Source organism: Balearica regulorum, chromosome 1, assembly GCF_011004875.1.
Source record: "Balearica regulorum gibbericeps isolate bBalReg1 chromosome 1, bBalReg1.pri, whole genome shotgun sequence".
Lineage (NCBI taxonomy): Eukaryota > Metazoa > Chordata > Aves > Gruiformes > Gruidae > Balearica > Balearica regulorum.
In genome coordinates this window covers 200,142,356-200,163,739 of record NC_046184.1, presented here as the reverse complement: position 1 = coordinate 200,163,739, position 21,384 = coordinate 200,142,356, and the positions used below count along the sequence as shown (strand labels likewise).

Below are 21,384 nucleotides of genomic sequence, written 5' to 3'. Positions count from 1 at the left end.
GGTATCAGCCCCTGGGGTACACCAATACTGACTGGCCTACAGCTGGATTTTACACCACTAATCATTAACCCTTTGAGTGCAGCACTTCAGCCACAGTTCAGTCTACCTCTCTGTCCCCTTATCTTGCCCAAACTTCATTAATTTGTCAGTGAGGATAAGACAGTGTCAAAAGCTTTGTTAAAGCAATAATAAACAGCATCCACTGCTCTCTTAATCCACTGAACCAGTTATCCCACCATCTCACTATGAGGTTGGTCAAGTGTATCTCCCCTTCATAAATCCATGCTGAGTGTTCCGAATCACCTTCATCCAATCTACGTAATTTGTTAGGAAAGGGCTTGCAGAAGGATTTGCTCCATCACTTTTGAAGGGATCAAGGTGAGGCTGAACAGTCTGTAGTTCCCTGAATTATACTTTTTTGCCTTCCTTGAAGATAGAGGGGATATTTGCTCCCTTCTAGTCCTTAGTAACATCCCCAATCACCACAACCTTTTGAAGATTACCAAGAGTGGCTTTGCAATGTCATCAGCCAGCTCCCTCAACACACTTGAGTGCATCCCATCAGGGCTCAGTGGCTTGGGAATGTCCCATTTCGGTGTTCCCTAACCTCTGCTGAGGGAAAGTCTTGTCTAGTCACCTTTGCCCAACTTCCTGAACATGAGGGTGGACCAATCTTGAGCTTGGCAGAGGTGATCCTTGAAAATCAACCACCTCTCCTGGGCCCCTCTTCTCTCCAGGGTGATATTGCATGGGATTCTCCTGATTAATTCTTCCTGAAGTCTGCTTTTTGCTTTGCTCTTTCTTCACAGGATCCTGAATTCCACCACTCATGGTCACTGCAGCCAAGGCTGCCCCTGACCTTCACACCTCTGACCAGTTTTTCCTTGTTTGTAAGTATGAGGTCCAGCAGATTCCTTTGGTGGGTCCTCAGTCACCAATGTTAAGAAGTTATCATCAATGCACTCCAGAAACTTCCTAGATTGCTCATGCCTTGCCGTGTTGGCCAGCCTGTTGGCAAAGACACTTTTGCTCTGCTTTTGGTTAGCCAGTGGTGACGTTGCTTTTGTTCTGCTTGGTCAAGTGGATCCCACCTTTTGCTAGAAATCAGTCCTTGATTATGGAAGACAGTCCAATGGTTGTAAAAGATGAGTCCCTGTTGCTGACACCAGCTGTGCAACCCGTTGTTTACCAGCAGGATCTGTCCTTTCCCCTTCAAGAAAATAGGTAATACCAAATAAGCACTTTAAAAGGAAAGATTTCAGCTTTTAATGTAAAAGAGTAATGTTCAAAGCAGTGGGGGAGAAACAGGAATTCACCTGCAGTTCAGACAATCTTGTTGAAATTTCTGTCTAAATGTCCAGGATCCTGTTATGAGTAACTAACCTATAAATTGGCACAGTCTGTTCTTTTCATTCCTCTCTGCTTTTCCAGGCTGTGGCCAATGAGCTCACTTTGGAGTTGCTAATGGGAAATTGCCCTATGCCTTAAGCAAGACTGCAGATAGTCTTTTGAGAGATACTCTTGGGAGCTCTCTCATATGTTCTCACAGAAATGGGTAGACTGTGATCCATATTCTTACTCCCATGTTGTCATAATACACATACTTGATGATACCATTTACTATTAGAATGATTCTAGATAAGAACTGCTAATTTTCCTTTAAGGAATGTATTTATTTGATGGGAGGGGGGGGAAGTTTTGAGGAGAAGGTTGAGGTGAGTGATGTCCAATAATACAAGTAGGATGAGACAGCAGTCCTCTTCTGGAAGGAACAAACACTGTATGCTGTCCTGTCACTCCATTGCATGACTAATTAAGGATGCAGTTTCACAAAATGAGTGGTACAGAGCAACTTGCTTTCAGCCTCACCTCTGTCTCACTGCCAGGGATGCTTTCCTACCTGCATCTCGTCTCGTGACTGCGTGGCTGCGAAATGAGTTGATCCATCTTCCTAATTCTAAAAGGATTATTTTTCCATTAGACCTACAAATGAAACCTGATGTTTTTGTGGTTGGGAGAACAGCTAGGTCTTACACAAGGGAGGAAGGATGTATCTGATTATGTGACTGGATGTTCATGTTTGTGTAACTGGTTGCATCTAGTCAAGTGATGACGGGTGGATTTGTGTTCCTTGAGGGCGGCACAGATCAAGGCTTGGGCCAGAGTAACTTACTCTGGCCAGCCAGAGCCAGTATGTATGCTGGTCTAGCCTGGTGACTGCTCCTGTTCCAGACAAACTGCTTTAGCAAGCTGTAGTTTAGAAAAAAAAAAAAAAAAAACCCAGAAAAAAAACCCAACAACTCTCAAATTTTTTGCCTTTTGGTAATGCTTGGAAAGCTTTTCTTATACTTTAAAGTGGCATTGCTTATCATTCCTGCCTTAAATTGAAAACGGTTGATCAGATGCATCTTGTGTATTTCAAGTTTAAAGCTCCAATATTGGCTAAAAAATATGAATTGGTTGAAGCTTTAAAAACAAAGCAAACCCCCTCTTTCAACTGAATAGCAGAAAGGTGGCTTTTGCAGGCTATAACTTGAAGAATTGCCATTTGGTTTCTGTGGGATGCTTCAAATGTGGTCTTGTTCTTTCATTATTCTAGCTTTCATGGTGTTGACTTAATCCTCTTCCAGAAGAGGAAAGATAACTATGCATTTAAGCCTAACACACACCAAGTCGTTTGTTAGAACGCTCTTACAGATGGGTCTGTTTTTTCTGTGCATCTGTGTGTGCATGTGTAAACTTAAAATCAGAGCTGAACAGCAAATTAGATAATTCCCTTGAGCTGCTGTAGAGCTCTTGGTAGACGCTTCCCACAGCTGAGAGTGAGGCTGGACTAAGGGATAGGACCCGGGATTAAGTAGTGCCGTACTTGAGCAGTGACCTATGTTGGCTTTCCAGAGAACTGCATAGCTCTAACCCTGTTTCATAAGGTGGGTTTGGGGGTTTTTTTTGGCATGTAGATGATGATGTTGTAATGCAAAATCTTCATTTAGAACCTTAGTCCACATGAGCTAAGAAAGGTATTTGTCCATTGACATAAAAACACACTCAAGGCCTTATTTAGTGTAAGGTGCACAGCATAGATATTAGACAGGTAGCACATTCCAGTCAATACTAGTTCTTTATCCCTGTGTGATGAGATTTAAGCTACCCTAAATTTTCCCTTTACATAGCTGAGGTAAGCAAAAGAAGGTGATCTCTGCTCATCTAACAACAGCAGATCCTCAGCTCTTCACCCCTACATCTGTCTGTTCTCCAGTGTGTTCCTGGACCTGCTCTTCATGCTTCCTCAGCTGAGCCTCCGCAGTCTGGAGTGCAGGGGAGAAGGTCCTGTTTCTCCATGAGGCAGCAGAAGCAAGGTTTTGAGGTTCTCTTTGGCCCCTTCATTTTAAGACTTCAATTTACTGCTGAGGTTGAGAGAGGGAGTTCCTTCTGAAGAGAGAAATGTGCTGCAGCATATTTGCACGGTCCTTTTCCTTTGCTTGTCCTTTTCAAGGGTAATGTTGGGATGTTGAAAATTGCTTAAAATTGGTTATTGCTGTGATACTCCCTTTGCGGGAATCAAAGTCAGGCTTTTCCCACCAAGAAGTAAGGAGTAAGGAACAGAGTTGTTAGTTACAAAAACAGTGGGAAAACTTTAACTATTTTATTAATTTGCTTCTGTTTCGTATTTTTAGTTTTCCCTGGCTACTCTGGGTGCCTTCAGACTTTTTTTGCTAACAGCAAAAAGAATGAGTTTCAAATGTTATGTAATTGTATATAAAACTTTATGTTGAAAACATATAGGCAAAAAAGAAGTCTGCTCTGCTTCAGAGTGCTACATGGAGATAACACTGATAAGCAAATAATTGGATATTTTACTTGCTGTGTTATAATTTTTAGACAGCCACTTTCAGAATTACATAGGCAAAAGATCTGAAGTATTTTGATCACATGCCATCTGCATTTGCAGGTTGAAATCAATGAATCTTGTTTTGAGCAATTAGATTATTCTGAAACCTTCATCCTTAGGATTCCCATGCCATGGAGGTGATGTAGTTTGGTTTCCTCTTTTGGAAAACCTTGGCCTGTATATTTAAATGGTGCTTGATGGTACTTCATTGCACGAGGGAGAACGCAATGTGAGATAATTTTTATTTGTGAGAGAAAGATGCTGGGTTAGTTGTTGGGGTTTTGTTTTTGTTTTTAGCTAAATGCACTCCCACTGAAGACAGGTATTTTAGAGTCCACATAGTTTTTCCACAACTGCCAATTGTGTTGAACGAAGGATGGTTTGATTGTCTTATCTATGCCATATGTTGTTTTCATATGGCAATTTAATTGCATATGTATTTTAACAAACTAAAAATTTAGCTGCATTAGCCTCTTCTCAGATTGTGTGTTGCTGAGCTTGGTAGGCATGATTGTATCTTGATACCTTGATTGAGACGTTCATCTTTCAGTGGCGCTGGCTGTCTAGTTTCTCAGGTTATTTTGAGAAATCACTTTAAGGAATAGATAAAAATATTTTTCCAACAAGTGACGATCATGTGGATAGGAGCATGTCACTGGCAGCTTTGAGTATAACTTCTCTTTGCCTTTTTTGACCTCTGACTGCCGAGTGCGTGACTCTTGCTTGGTCAGACACCCACGTACGTGTCTGGCTGGCGACCACACTTGCCGTACTCCATAGAGTGCCCTAGCATTGGAAGTCCTACAGACAAAAGATGTTTTGAAAGATGTTACAGCTTCCAAAGCTTTTTTTCCTTCAAAGACCTCGAAGCATTGGAGTAGTCATGGGATAATGGGAAAAAAAAAAACAAAAACCAAAAAAAAAGTTTAGGAACTGTTCCATCCACTTTGTGTCGGCACCAAAAAAAATACATATGTGGAACAAATGCAGGACTGATAGAGGGCCCGTGTTACTGAGAAATGCTGTCGGACAAATTATTTCTGTGATTAGGAAATTAGTAGAGCTTTAAAAACATAGTAAGAAAAGGGATGAGGCTAGTGACAAAACCAAGGTGCCAGCCTAATGAGTCACTAAGATGCTACCAGGTGGAAATTCTTACCTCTCTGTGCTATGAACTGAGCACTGTTTTCCTCCTATGACACAGTAGAAGAAAATAGTTTGGTAACTCTCTAAATTTACCAGGCAGATCTGTGTTTTAGTTTCTTCGTGCTTTAATCAATGTGCTTTTACATGGGAAGTACCTCGGTGTGTCCCGATTTCAGTTGTATAAAAACCTGTATGTGTGTTGCAACAGACATTATTGTAGACCTCAGCTCTAATGTCTCTTGGCATCAGTATGTATGTTTTCTGTAGCTTGCAAAAGCTGAGAGCTTTTTCTGAGAGCTCCGTGTTGGTTTGAATGTTGTATTAGAGCACGCCAGAAGTCCTGCAGCTATTGTAAGTAGTCAGTGGTTTAGGAGTGTATACCACAACTCTTTTCAAGACAGTCACTTGAAAATCTAGTTTGGGGGTTGGGAAGGTAACAGAGAAAATGAAAATGTTCTCATCAGAGGTTTTACCGGTTTATGCTAACTCTTCTAACCTAGAAAATGCTTGATTGATTTTTGCTCAGGAAGTGTTACACTACCGGTTTTTTTTCCATTTAAAAATAAACCCACAGCTATCAACAGGCCAAATGTAAATGTGGTGATAAAAAGAATCATTCATGCATGGTATGAAACACAAATAGATACTTCTTAAGGAATATACTTTATCTTCCTTCAACTAAGAGTGGTAGGTTAAACATAGTCAGCAAGCAGAACCAAAGTCGTATACACCAATGTCTTACTCAGGGCTACAGCTGTCATCCTGACTGCTCCGAGCTTTCACATACTTCTAATAATTGGGAAGAGATTTTTAAAAGAAAGTTTCTTGACAAAGAAATACAAACATTTGTCCTCTTTTTTTACAACTAATCAGAAGGAAAAAAGTCAAGCAGCAGCATGATTTCAGTCTTTTCACCATATGATGTATCATAAAGCTGATGAAGCACAAAGATCACAAAAAGGAGAGCATCAGATCTGCATGACAACAAAACAGAAGAAAAGAACAAATTTTAATTGCACATCTTTTTCACAGACTTTCTCACTTATCATTTAAATTTCCTGGAATTTGTATCCACTCAGATACGAGCTTAGGCATGTATCTGAAAAGGAACGGAAAAAAATTTGAAGATTTATACGAGCTATAAATCCGCTTGCTCAGCAATGCGTAAGAGCTAGTATACGTTGTAATGTGTTTCCTATTTCTGTTTCATAGAGTTTAAGTATATTTAAAATTTATGTTCTGGGTGGAATAATGTTAATAGTCTGTATTAGGCAGGAGCTGAACTGCCTGGTCCTCCCTCAGCCTTTAAAAGTGTGGCCTGAATTCCAACCTGATGGAAAGCAATAGGCAGGAATGTCCATTTATTTCAGAGAGGCCAGGATTTCATTCCAGAAATGATTTCTCAGACTTCGGGGAAGAAACATACTGTTACTAAAATGTAGTCTAACAAAACGCTTGTTCACTGTGAGGAGTGAAAAGTGGATTTATCCATTTGAAACCATGGAGATTGTTTAGAGCAATAACAGTACAGTGATTTCACTGGAATTTAGTAGCTGGAACAAGCCCTTCCCGGCTGTTTTAAGATGGATTGTAATATGCTGATAGTTGCATGTGACCTGCTGATAGGATGAACAGTAACTTCTTGTATCAGGCTTTGCAAAGGAGGCCTTATGGCTGCCCACTGGGTACTGAATGCACACCAAGGGTCCTGATTTTGTGTTGGCACAGGGAGATGTAATTAGTCTTGCCATGGCTGGAAATAGTGTTGGTCATTTTTTCTGTGCATGTGCATTTTAAATGTGACATATGTGTGTGGTTCGGTTTCCCATTCCTCAGAAGTTATAAAATATGTAAAGTTACTACTCTTTCAGCCAAACAAGCACAAGAATAATGCCCATATTGCTATGTGGTTTATTATTACAGTGTTATTACAATGTAGTAGTGTATTACATGATATTATCATACAAAACAGGGAATGTATTATTGCAGAGGCCTATAACCATAGCTAAACAGCATATTGAGATACACAGACAGATGTCTTGCTCCTGACACTGTTCCTAGTATAGCCCTAAAGGCACAGAAGATGGACTTAAACTAGCCTTGGAGTACCCTGTGCCAGCTAAAATCTACAAACTTTGATTATTATGGCTGGCAACAATTGCAATGTCTTAGTATATGATTACGTTTCCAGGTCCTGTCTCCAGCATCATTAGAAGAGGAAGTGGTACAGTTCCTCACTTAAATCCAGATAATGGTAGTGGGGTCTTTTTTCCCCCCTTCTTTTTTTTTTTTTCTTTTTTTCTTTTTACTGGGGCCTGTGACCTTCAACACAGCCTCTGCTGCGGATGATGTTTTGTGAGAGGTGTTAGCCATGACTCATTCTCTCTTGACTCGTAGACACAGATGAACGTGTACGCCACCTTCTTCACAGGCTTCTGGAATCTGAATATTGTTTCAGAATTTTTCTCACTGTTACTGTAGCACTTCATCCATTGCACAGTTACTTAAGCTCCCTCAAAGAATCAAGAAACATACAGCAGTGCTATGTTTTAGACAACTGGAAATAGGAGGTACTTTAAAATGGTCCTACCAAAAAAAAAAAAAAGTTTTTAAATAACTTTTTGGTGTTTTTATTTGCCTTAAAACATGCAAGTAGGAGGAACTTTTAGGATACCTATGGCTATCCATCATAATATTGTCCTCTTCACAAATCACGGTGAAAGAATTGTCTTTTACCTTTCTGGAAAGTATATTGTGGCATACCTGCTATACATGAGAAGCCAGCCAAGCGAAAGGCAACAGCTTGTTGCCATGCCCCTGTGTTTCTTCTGCTACACAGAGCTGTGGGCTTGGGAGAGACCTCACAAAAGTTGCTTGTCTCCTCCTGTGCATGGAGAACCTAGACTGGCTTGTTCTGCAGTGTCCAGTGAGGAGATCCCAAAATCCATGGGCAGACTGATCCATTGGTCAGTTAGAAAGCTGTTTGTAACATACTACTTCACTGTTCCTTACGCTAGTTAAGGACTTTTCTGTCCTTACCCAGTGGGACTATTGTGAGTTGGCTGCGGCTGGCAGCCGGCACCCACCCAGCTGGGTGCTCACTCCAGCAGAATGGGGGAGAAAATGGGAGGAACAGGAGCAAGAAAACTCATGGGTCAAAATAATGACAGGGAAATCACTCACCGAGTACTGCTGCATGCCAAACAGACTCAACTTGGGGAATTTAATTTATAGCCAATTAACATAAATAATCACTGATTCAGATAATGGGAAGCAAAAAAGACAAACATTAAAATACTTTGAGGGAGAATGTCCATGCTCTCCTTCTCCCAGGCTCACTTTGCTCCAGACACCTTTCTCCCCGTTGTCATTGCTGCGGGTGACACTGAGTCCCTGCAGAGAGGCATTGAGCCGTGCCAGGGGTGGGGGTCACAACATTCCTCTCCTGCTTTTCTTCTTGTGCTCCACAGGCTGCAGTCGCTCTGGGGACTCCCCATGGAGCACCTCTTTCTCCTTCTCCTCTGGCCTTGGTGTTCTCTCATTCCCTTCTCCTCCATTGTGGAGCTGGCCGGAGCCAGGTGCGTCCGGCACGGGGCAGCCTGTGACCTCTTCCCACAGAAGCAACCCTGCAGCCCCCTGCTACCAAAACTTTTCCATGGACCCAATGGTTGATTGCTGTCCTCTATTTTAATTACTTCCTATATATTGAAGATTGTTTTGTTCCTCCACAGGCTGCCTTTTTTCTCCAGATTAACTAAATGCACTTCCTTCAGCCTTTCCCCATAGATCTTGTTTCACTTTCTTTTGGATTCTTCACGGTTCTTCTGTGTCTTTTGTAATATGTCGTGCCCAAAACTGGATGTAGAAGTTGGCTGAAGACTCATTTGCCTTTAGAAGATGACATAATTGCGTCTCTTGCCTTACCTCAGACAGTTATTGCACAACAGACGTGTATCGTTTGTTTTGCTTGTGTCTGATCCTTTTCTGCTGAACTGTCTCTGCACGGCTTTTTTAATACACAATTTCTCCTTCCCAAGTGCAGTGCTAAGCAAATTCTTCGTTTTTCATGTTGATTTTGGACAGTCTCTCCAGTTTGCCTAATCTGTCCCACAGAATGCCTGCCACCCTCTTGGGCAGAGTCCTTCTCCTCTCTCTTTCCCCGTTCAGATGGGACCTCACAGGGCTCCTGCAGCCAGGATCTGCTGTCTCTTTCCCTGCCTCCATGCACACCGGTGCTCAGTATTCATCTGCCCGCATTTTCTAAACACTTTGCACTCTTTCATGTTGGTATTTCAGGCCTCCTGCATTCCCTCATCCAGTCTCTGTGGTGCCTGTTGTACCCCGTACTGTTGGTTGGGCTATGAGGGGTTTTTAACACTCCCTACTTATATTTTTCCTTACTTGTCGCATCTGTGTACAGATGCTAAAAATGTTTGGCAGGCTCAGTATCCGACACCATTTTGCAAGTGATGGCAATATTTGGGCAAGGCTCAGACTCACTCCCGGTTGCCTTTAGAAGCCACGGAACAAGTGAAGTGCATGACTTTGAGATCCACATTTCGCTTGTGCTCTGTTTATGGTCATAGAAAAGCAAAGTCATATAATAAAGAATTTTAATGTGTGTTTCAGCCACGGGAACAAAGAAGTATTTTCTTGCCGAGGAATCAAATTGGCGGTAGACTGGTTTTTGGAAAGAGGTCACAAGGATGTTACAGTGTTTGTGCCAGCATGGAGGAAAGAACAGTCGAGACCCGATGCTCTTATCACAGGTAAGCTCTGTTCCGCCTTTGCTGGTTTGTTTGACACTTTGCACAGCATGATTGTACTGCTCAAATCAACAAATCTTTAGAAATGAAATGCTATAGAAATAGAAAGTATCTTTGATGTAGTAACTTCATTGCAATCTTTAAGAAGGAAAAAGACAAAGCAATGCCCTCTCCAAGTCCTCCTTTTCTGCTCAACTGATAAATTTTCCGTTAACGTTGTTACTTTTTTCTTGAAGAATGTAGTTGCCATTTTTTAAATCTGTTACGCCCTTGTAGCATTGGCAGCAGAGAGGTTTGAAGTTAGTGATTCACTGGGTGATCTCTCTTGTGGTAAGCAGTTTCTGCCAGGCTGGCCAGTCTGCCCATCACCTGCGGTGAGTCACTGCCTGCGCTTGAGGTTACAGGAATTATCCTGACAGAAAGGGAACAGTTCTCCTTTTCATCATTACTATTAACAAGTGAGACAGCTTTTGAAAATTTTAATCTGGAACGTGTTTATCTAGAAAAAAAAAATTGGCGTAGAGGCATTTATGTCTTGATTAAGCTAACTGATTCTGTGTGAAGGGTGGAGAGTTGTCCTCCCTTTGCCCTAAAGTTGAAGCAGAGGAGAATTCAGGGTTAAAAAAACCCTAGAATTTAGAGGGGAGAGAGGATTGGTTTTTTGTTTTGTTTTGTTTTTAAAAGTGGCTACCTTTAAAGGAGGGGAAGATTTTGACAGTTGTAGCTATGGCTTCTAAAAGAATGTGGAAGCATGTTTTGATTACCACGTGCATTTTCAAATATCTGGAAAGATCTTCACATTTCATTTGCTTGATTGCTACTAGAACATACCATGTTAATGCAAGAAAATGTTTCCAAAGCTGCTGTTCTCCTCTCATTGTAAGGCAGTGTGGAGCCTTTCTCTTGAAGCCTTTCTCTTTCACTGTACTAGTGTTTGAGGTATGAGAAGAGCATTGGCTAGGTAATAAAGATTGGGCTATTTAGAAATAGAGACATCTGGCAGCGCTGTGGATAGGGCTAGAAGCCCCAAAAGGAGTTTCAAGAAAGTAGCAAAACTTAGAATTGTCTAGGAATGAAAAATCAGTTTGCCATGTGGCAATCTCATGCCTGACCTATCTGATAGCCTTCTGTGATGGCATGACCAGCTGGGTGGATGAAGGGAGAGCAGTGGATGTTGTCTACCTTGACTTCAGTACGGCTTTTGATACTGTCTCTCGTAAAATCCTTGTTAGCAAGCTTAGGAAGTATGGCTTGGATGAGTGGTCAGCAGGGTGAGTAGAGAACTGGCTGAATGGCAGAGCCCAGAGGGTGATGATGGGCAGCGCAGAGTCTAGTTGGAGGCCTGTAGCTAGCGGCATGCCCCAGGGGTCAGTGCTTGGCCCGGTCCTATTCAACATATTCATCAATGACCTGGACGAGGGGACAGAGTGTACCCTCAGCAAATTCACTGATAATACTAAACTGGGAGGAGTGGCCAACGCACCAGAAGGCCACACTGCCATTCAGCAAGACCTGGACAGACTAGAGAGCTGGGCAGAGAGGAACCGTACAAAATTCAACAAGGGCAAGTGTAGGGTCCTGCACCTAGGGAAGAATAAACTCCAGGCACCAGTACAGGGCAGGGGTTGACCTGCTGGGAAGCAGCTCTGTGAAGAAGGATCTGGGAGTCATGGTAGACAACAAGCTCTCCATGAGCCAGCAACGTGCCCTCATGGCCAAGAAGGCCAATGGTATCCTGGGGTGCATTCAGAAGACCGTGGCCAGCAGGTCAAGGGAGGTTCTTCTCCTCCTCTGCTCTGCCCTGGTGGGGCCACATCTGGAGGTCTGTGTTCAGTTCTGGGCTCCCCAGTTCAAGACAGACAGGGAACTACTGGACTGAAGTATCTCTCTTATGAGGAAAGGCTGAGAGAGCTGGTTCTGTTTAACCTGGAGAAGACAAGACTGAGAAGGGATCTTATTGATGCTTATAAATATCTAAAGGGTGGATGTCTAGAGGAAGGGGCCAGACTCTTCTCAATGGTGCCCAGTGACAGGACAAGGGGCAATGGGCACAAACTGGAATACAGGAAGTTCCATCTCAGTATGAGGAAAAACTTCTTCACTTTGAGGGTGACAGAGCACTGGAAGAGGCTGCCCAGAGAGGTTGTGGAGTCTTCTTCTCTGGAGATGTTCAAAACCCACCTGGATGTCATCCTGTGCAACATGCCCTACGTGATCCTACTGTAGCAGGGATTTGGACTAGATGATCTCTAGAGGTCCCTTCCAACCCCTACCAATCTATGAATCTGTGTGTCATCACAGACCCTGAAAATGGGAGGAAGATCAAAGAAGGTTATTGTATCTTCTGTAAAATAGAGGTTCTTCAGTTTTCTTATCAGGAAGCCTGTTTTCTACCAGTCTTGTGAAATCCATTGTGCTGACACTCCATTTCTAGAGATATGCAGCCATCTGGAATTTTGAAAAAATCTTAAATGACTAACGTGAGGATGGTTCTAGACTGTCAGTATTTGTGAGAAGCTCCTTGGATTAAACAACAGCTGCATCTTTCTTATTATTACCTGCTAATCATCACATGGCAGATTTTTTAATTCTTTCTTAGTGGGCAAAAAAATCACCTTCGATCACACTCGTAGTCATCATTTACCACATGGGGGAGGGGTGGTGAATACAAAAAGGTTGGGTTTAATTTAAAATCTTGTGCTTTTTCTACTAAGCAGATAAATGCTTGTATCAAATATGTTGCTTATATATAATATTAATGCTGTACTTCTTCCTGTTAGAGTCTTTTTTTTTTCCTAGATGGAACATGTTCCCTGTCAAGTTTCTTGGGCTACAAAACAGTTGAGTTATTTGAGATCTAAACCATTATTAAGAACCATGACTCATATTCACTGCGCAAGCATCATCTTCTGCCATTTTAGACACTGCCTAGCTTTTTGTTTATTTTTCTTTCATAGCTTGTCTGCTCTGAGGAGAGTGATAGATAGGAGAACCAACACAAGGGGTATGTGCTCCAGCACTAGGTGCACTGGTGCTACATCCAGAATCTTAGTTGAGACCAACCTCCTTAGGCCATCTTTCAAAGCTCCTCAGAATCTCCAGGTCACACACAGAGGAGAAAATTGGTTTGGATAGGTGATGAACAGACTGTGTAGAACAAGAAGGAATTGTTCAATGCCCCCATGGCAGGGGGGGTGGAACTAGAGGAACTGTAAGGTCCCTTCTAACCCAAACCATTCTATGATTCTATGATGAATTAGATAAAATGTTAAACACACTTACTTAGCAGGATTAAAGAGAAATCTGTTTGGATTTAGTAAGACTTTATATATAAAACTGTAAACCCTTCAAGGAAAGATATGTTCTGAACTATTACTGAAGCTAAATAAAACAAACAAAAAAACCCCGTATTTGCACTTGGTTACAAGATGACATCAGGCATCTTTTTAGGGAGTGCTGTTAACATTTGTGAAGAGCCTGAGTGTGTGTACAGAACATGGTTTTCTAGTCCTTGTGGGTACCAGTAGTAACCCCTTCCCTCGATGGGCAGAGAGTTTTATGAGACAGTCCCATTAATGTGAGCTACTGGAATTATTTCAGATGTTTCTTGCTGGGTACCACAGAGAGATGGAAGAGATCTGTCCTTACCAAGGAGCTCAGCTACAGGAAACCCTTGGCTGTACTGGGGAGTAGCCTTCCTATTTGCTGAAACATTCAGTAATGTTTAAAACCACCCCTTCAACCACAGTTTTTCCACAAGCATTTTGATAATTAGTATTTCTTTTGAACCACAGCAACACGAACAAGGTCCCCTGTGTTAGTCTTAGACAAATGGTCTGGAGCAGGAGGTTTTGATTCGTTTGTGGGGGTTTTTTTAAGTATTGCTAGTTGACTGCTGACTGTAACTTCAAGTATCATGTATCAGATACCTTCTGCTGGACTATAACCATTAAAAACATGTTTAGTCCTAAATGCTTGGATTTTCTTCCTCAAAACTAATGTCTTTGGAGATTAAACAAGCATCTTTTTCTTTTCTTTTCTTTTTTTTTCATTTTAAAACTTTTGATTCTTATTTCTTGTAGATCAAGAAATCTTGCGTAAATTAGAAAAGGAGAAGATTCTTGTGTTCACACCATCCCGGCGAGTGCAAGGCAGAAGGGTGGTATGCTACGATGACCGATTTATATTGAAGTTGGCCTTTGAGTCAGATGGCATCATTGTTTCTAATGATAACTACAGGGATCTAGCTAATGAAAAGCCTGAATGGAAGAAGTTCATAGATGAACGCTTGCTGATGTATTCGTTTGTTAATGACAAGTAAGTAATTCTATCTTTATACGTGCCACTAAAATAATTAAGGAAAGGACAATTTGAAGACTTGTATGAATTTCTTATCTTACACCCAAATCATTAGATACATCTAGGAAAACAGGAAGAATAGTCAATCATAGATTTGGTCTTCCGATTAAGTACTCGAACTTTGGTTTTTGCTAAAGCTTTTTTATAAGTATATCTTTTCTATCTTCTTACGCTATTTTTTCCCCTTTTGGCATATGCCAGTGCATATGCTATATTTGGTGCATGCTTTGGTATTAACATTCCAGTTCTCTTGGTAGACTGAGCCAGCATTTTTGAGTGCCTGTGATTAGACTCCTAAATCCTAGAGTCATAGAAAAACCATGTTGGAATGAACCTCAGGTCGTCTCTAGTTCAACTGTCTGCTTAGATCCATCTGTGGTGTCTTCATGCCCACATACAGATCAACTGCCGTTACTACTGGTGGCTTCTTGTAGTGGGAGGGACTGAGTACTGTGCCAAGCAGACACTTGTGTTGGAGTGCCTAAATACTGTTGCAAGAGTCCTAGAGCACAATTTTGCGAAGTTAGTTGGCATTTGAAGAATCACTGCCTGTATTGCTGCCCTTACTTTGATATAGGAATGGGTTGTGTGCAGCCCTGCTTTGCTGCAGAGCAGTCAGCTGAGCTAGACTGAAGGTGTCTGAAGCAGACTAGAGGTGTCCACATGGTGTATTTCTATGACTTATCTCTTGGGCAGTACCTGCAGCAGAAAGGTGGCCCTTCAAAACGGCTCTCAAAGAACCCTGGCTTAAAAATGTCAGCATGGCAGGTTATGGTGTAGGACACACTCATGAGGTTCTTGGTCATTGCATGAGGAATATGAGATGGGTTGTTTACTTCCCCCCATTTTGGGGGCCTACAGGAAAGATGGAGAGGGACTGTTTATCAGGGAGTGTAGTGACAGGACAAGGGGTAATGGGTTTAAGCTGAAGGAGTGTTGGTTTAGATTAGATGTTAGAAAGAAATTCTTGACTGTTAGAGTGGTGAGACACTGGAACAGGTTGCCCAGAGAGGTTGTGGATGCCCCATCCCTGGAAGTGTTTAAGACCAGGTTGAATGAGGCTTTGGGCAATGTGGTCTAGTGGAGGGTGTCCCTGCCCACAGCAGGGGGGTTGGAACTAGATGATCTTTAAGGTCCCTTCCAACCCAAACCATTCTATGATTCTATGATAACACTTTTTCTTTTTGCTTTATAGATTTATGCCCCCTGATGATCCTCTTGGCCGCCATGGTCCAAGTCTGGACAATTTTCTTAGGAAGAAGCCTATTGTGCCAGAACATAAGAAGCAACCCTGTCCATATGGTAATTTGATTTAACTCATCAGTTTTCTGTACTGCTGGAACTGGGGACCAAGCTCCTGCTTTATTTTAACACTGCCAAAAATAAAAGCTTTTAAACAGAGGTTTTTACATTGTTATCTTAGCCTGAGAGTGGTTGAAATACTGAGCTGATGGTGGAAACTGAAGTGATATTTTTCATGTGCTAGTTAGACAACATGTCTATCTACTAGTTAAACTAAAGGAGCAATTTTACTAATGATTCATTGGAATAGATCCAAAACAGCACATAAATTCTACAGGCTCCAGAAAGCCCTTTTCTAATGTGATTTGGTCATAAGACATCTAAGTTTTCTTCCAGAAAATTGATTGGGCTGTCTGAAGTTTAGCTACTGAGCATCCCTACAGGCACACCAACATCTTGACTGAGCTGAAACCTGCTGGTCTTATGACTCTATGAGACTTTCCTATTGAGTTTTCTGGCTGTATACCTCCTTGGCCCAGCGCAGCAGATGTGTACAGAGACACTGACAGTGTCATGTTCAGGTCAAAAGTGTGGCTGGTAGTGTTGGTACGCATTCCTACAGCACTAGCTGCAGCACACTGCCACTTCCTCTTTTTCCCCACAATACAAGAGAGGAGATACTCAAATCTCACCCTGTGTCACACAGAACCATTTGCAAGATCTTCCAAATCATCAGTGAAACTTTAAATGAAGGGCATTTCTGTTGTTTGATGATTAACAGATTTTGGTTGAAGCTTTTTTTATCTGATTATGTTTGTATTAATAGGGAAGAAATGTACCTATGGACACAAATGCAAATACTATCATCCAGAAAGAGGAAATCAGCCTCAGCGATCTGTAGCTGATGAACTTCGTGCCATGTCTAGAAGCACAGCTGCCAAAACTACAAGTGAAGGAGGACTGGTAAAAAGCAATAGTGTTCCCTGTAGCACTAAAAACGATGGCACTTCTGAGCTGAAGCGTGCTGCTCCAAAGAGGCAATCGGATCCTAGTATAAGGACTCAAGTCTATCAAGACTTGGAGGAAAAGCTTCCCACCAAAAACAAATTGGAAACCAGGTCTGTACCTTCTTTAGTTAGTATACCAAGTTCCTCTTCTGCAAAACCCCAAAGTACTGCACCTTTAACTAACGGCCTTCCATCTGGAGTTCACTTTCCACCTCAGGATCAAAGACCACAGGGACAGTATCCTACAGTGATGATGGCAACCAAAAATCACGGAACACCAATGCCTTATGACCAATATCCAAAATGTGAGTCTCCTGTGGATGTAGGGTATTACTCTATGCTGAGTGCGTATTCAAATCTAAGTATATCTGGTCCACGTAGTCCTGAAAGGCGCTTCTCCTTGGACACAGATTATAGGATTAGCTCTGTAGCTTCTGACTGCAGCAGTGAAGGGAGCATTAGCTGTGGCAGTAGTGATTCCTACGTGGGTTACAGCGATCGCTCTTACATGAGTTCGCCTGACCCACAGCTAGAGGAGAACTTGAAGTGCCAACATATGCACCCCCACAGCCGCCTTAACACTCAGCCCTTCCTACAGAGCTACCATGAGCCTCTCACACGAGTGCAAAGCTATAGTCACGAAGAACCAAAGCATCACCACAAACCTCCCGTTCCGTACATGGCTGTCCATCTACAGCATCCAACAGTCGGTGCTCGTTCTAGTTGTCCAAACGACTACTCTACATCTCAGAGTTCATCACATTCAAAGACCATGCATCTGGGGAGAGCCCTCGTGTCCATGAGAATAGACAGCATTTCAGACTCACATTTATATGATAATTCTCCATTGAGACACAGAAAGCCTTACTCTGGCCAAGATGGGCTTGGAAGTTGGGATAGGCAGAGTTACGGGATGGATGCATATGGCTACCGCCAGACCTACTCCTTGCCGAGTAACCCCACACAGCCGTGTTACGAGCAGTTTGCCTTCCAAAGCTTACCTGAACAGCAGGACCAGACCTGGCGTGTACCCTACTGTGGAATCCCTCAAGACCTTCCAAGGCACCAGGACACCCGGGAGAAGGTTTACATAAATCTCTGCAACATCTTCCCCCCTGATCTTGTGAGGATGGTTATGAAGAAGAACCCTTATGTGACGGATGCTCAGCAGCTTGCTGCAGCCATCTTAGTGGAAAAATCTCAGCTAGGTTATTGAGAGATGATGCATCTTTGTGGTGTCTAGTAGTTTTCAGCTCAGCTCTAATGCTGAGGGAGGTTTGCTACAATAGCATTTGGGATCTCCTTCTCAGCAAGGAGGTTATATAGTAATCCGTTTATGAGAAATACTGTCTCATGGAGTCTGTATGTATAGCCCCATGCATCGGAAGTACCAGATAAGTTTTGTGCTCTAGTTTGAAAATTTTTAAATGGCTATTTTCACAGCTGGAGAATGTTCCAGTTTAAATTAATATATATATATATAAAAAAAAAATCTGTGGTCTCTGGTTATAATCTTTGGTGCATCAGGGGTTTATATGCAGCACTTTCTATCCTTGTTACATGTTGTTGGCATTTTCGTTTTCGTTTTTTAACATGCTGGATGTTTGTCCTTAGGCTGCCTGGTATTAACCTGCAGAAAGAGGATTTTGCTACTTCTGGCAGGCAATTTTCAAGCCAAGTTTTTGAACTTTTTACAACACCATAAGTATGTATGTATGTTTGTTTTTGTGAGCTTTTTTGTGCTATAATCATCTATTTATAGGAAACAAAGATTTACTACAGCACTGACTTCATTTTTTAAACAAATAAGTTACCAGTTAACGGTGAAATGGGTAACAATATATTAGTAATTTATAGTACGGCACTTTTCATTGCTTGCTTTGGTTTGGTTAAGTAGTTACATGTTTTGTTGATGCAGTCAATTAGTAAGATCAGATGCAATCAGAGGAGGAAAAAAAAGATTATTTTTTTTTAATTTATGAATAAGGTAAAAGCCTTCTTGCCTGATTTTCAAAGGTGCTGAGAATTTGCAGCCCCCTTTGAACCTAGCAGAAGCTGCAAAGGCTCAGAACCTCCCCGAACCCTTTCAATTCAGCTCTGTGTATTTCTGGTCAGTAGAAGGGGGCCTGAAATCGTAGGGTCCTGTTTAGTTGTTTTATGTGTTTTTTCTTTGTATTGCTGCACAAGTGTACTGGATAAAATACGCTTTTCATAAAATATTTACCTGTTTTTAAATGAATTTAATTATCTCAATGCAAGTTTTGTATTTAAGATACTGTTTGATTTTTCTTGCTATTTATCAAGGCTGGCCTGAAAAGGTTTTGTGTGTTGAGGATATGCAACATTTATTAACTGCACTATGGTAATGATATTGTAGCTCAAAATAATAACTTAAACTTTTTTTTTTTTCCCCCCTGTTTCGGTTGGGGAGGGTTGCAGGGAGAGAAGATACCGTATGTGTTCCTGAACTTAGTTTTTGGCCTGTTGCATCGTGTAGGCCTGATTCTTGCCACAAATAGTGTAGTTTTAGAAACAGACAAACCAAGTCTGGTTTAGTATTAGTAAGGGATGTTTCTGGTTTTAAGTCATGGGTTTTACTAGCACCTCGTAAGCTTTATATATATATATATACACACACACACATACATAATAGAAATAGATTTTGCAATTGATGTCAGATGAACTTACATGACATAGTTGCCAGCAGTTTGAGGTTTCCATCCATTGTAACGACGTTCAGTGTTAAAAAAAAAAAATTAAATCACTAGTTTACACTATTACTGCTGATAATTTCGGTACACTTGCTGGAATTTAAAGTAAGGCCCTGAAGAACCAGAAAGTACCTTTTACTGTTGATACAAATTGTATCTTTTTAACTGAGAATGATTTTGATTTGTAGATTTAGTAGAAACACAAATGTATAATTATAACTAGTCTTTTGGGCAACATTTTATCCCTTATTTAAAAATTAGAGATTTCAGACATAGAATAGACCTAGGCAAATAAAAGTAGATATTTATTTAGGTGTCTGTCTCAATTTCACATACTAAAGAGAAAAAAGAAACTATTGGCATCTTCTTCCTTCTAAAATCTTTGTAGTGGGAACTCACTAAAATAAAGGTAAAATGCTGCCTGAAAATGATGTCCAAGCACCTTTGAATACGAAGACGTTTTCACTACTTGTGCGACACCGTGTGTTGCAGCGAGTAGGGTTTGGGTATACAGTAAATGCTTCTAAAGAGCATTGTGCTTATAGACATATCCAATAATCTGAACCATGTTCAGCAAACCGATTCAGGACATAGTGCTCACGCAGCTTCCGCTGCTGATGCGCTGCGGAATCTGCCGTCGCCTGTCCCTGCGGCGATACCGGAGGGGCTCTGCGCCATCTGTCCTGCGTTGTCTGTTTAGGGAGAGGACTTCTTCACCTGTGGCAACGGTTTTTCCCTGGATTTGGTTGGTCGCCATCCGTAGAGCATGTTTTAATGTAGAGATCGATGCAGCGCTGACGCTGAGGTTTGGACTGGGAAATGGGTCTCATCTTAGTTGTACACTAAGACTTTTTTAAATCGAATTACACTTAAGTACTACACCATAGTGTAGATGCAGCTCTTTTAATAATGCATTTATTATATTTGTGTTTTTAATGGGTTTCTACATTTATTTTTTATGTAGGAATTTACTTTTGCCAAAAGTTGAATTCCTTTAAGCATGACCAGAAACATGTACGTAATAGAGGCGTTTTGTCTTTTTCCCTATCACATGAGCATCAGAATGCTTCCTACCGCCTATGTGTCTGTCCTAGAGAGCGGGCTTAGCCATGTTGTTAAAACGGTGCAAGGAGACACGTGGGACTGTGTGCTGCAGTGCCCAGACCTGGGTTATCAGTATTGATTGCCTCCGCGTACGTCTAATGCAGTATTGAATCCCTGAAAGTGTGTTGATTGCTAAAGAATTCTTGTAGTAGGTTCTGTGCTTTGTACTTGAGCACTAAAAATGCTTTAAAAGTGTAAGAACAGGAGTAATTTGGTGGGTTTTAATGTTGTGCAATGATGTGCTAGTTCCCCTTAGACTCTCTTATGTTGGGTAAAGCAAATTCACTGTGGACAAAATATCGGCCCTGATAATTCCTTTGGTTTTGCTGTGATTGATAATAGAGAGAATGTGGAGTTGCGTGCGAATTCCTCCATGACAAAGAGTTCAGTCTATATATTTAACAGGCTGTAGAGAGGACACCAGTAATAAACATGAAAGCAATGATACCGGTCAAATTTGTCAATGTAATTGCATTGATGCAAATAACTGAACTGTAACATCCCGTGTTTGTTAAACAGCAAAAGGTGGTTCCGTGATGCTGTCTTTGCCCCAGTTGAGTGCCAGAATTGCAGTGAAGGATAAATACCTTCAAGTTAGGCCTGTCCCACCACTAAGAGGACAACACATCCCTTTGTCTTCAATACTTGAGACTTGTTTTAGTACTTACCAGAAACTCTGTATTTTTGATACAATCCCAATCTGTAATAGCTACATCAGTAATAGCGTATGGATACACAGTATTTTGAACGCACATTTACATTAGGCATCTGCCCACAACTGTTTTGTATACAACAATGTGTTGCCAATATTTAAGAGTTTTTAAATATGTCCCACAGATACCTGATTTCGAGCTAAATATACCCAGGTTATGACAGTATTAATCACTTTGTTGTCTTTTTTTTTTTTTTAAAGGTATGTGGGGGCATACACACACACACATATACACAAACACTTGGCAAGTGGATTTAAGACTACTGCTGGTAGTCTGAGGTGAGATCATATCTTTTCAGGTGTCCTATTTTCTTTGGTATGTTTGAGTTGTAGCTCAGTCCTCCACTGCAAAACAGCTCTGGGGAGAGCCAAAAGCCCGATGAGTTGGTGTGACACCCCAAAAAGAAGGCATGCCAGTCTGGTGAAGCCCCTGAAGGGGATTTTT

The 21,384-nt window shown here is 41.5% G+C and overlaps 1 protein-coding gene across 8 annotated transcripts in view; it reads left to right on the top strand.

The window, feature by feature from the left end:
• Positions 1 to 21,105, top strand: part of ZC3H12C (zinc finger CCCH-type containing 12C) — a 48,880-nt gene extending 27,775 nt beyond the window's left edge. For all 8 annotated transcript variants that reach the window (XM_075742248.1, XM_075742252.1, XM_075742251.1 and 5 more), the window contains 4 exons: positions 9,668 to 9,807; positions 13,887 to 14,121; positions 15,359 to 15,465; positions 16,232 to 21,105. In XM_075742248.1, coding sequence (XP_075598363.1) covers positions 9,668 to 9,807; positions 13,887 to 14,121; positions 15,359 to 15,465; positions 16,232 to 17,628 — 1,879 coding nt within the window. In that variant the 3' untranslated portion in view covers positions 17,629 to 21,105. The remainder of the gene's footprint in view (positions 1 to 9,667; positions 9,808 to 13,886; positions 14,122 to 15,358; positions 15,466 to 16,231) is intronic.
• The last annotated feature ends 279 nt before the right edge of the window (positions 21,106 to 21,384 follow it).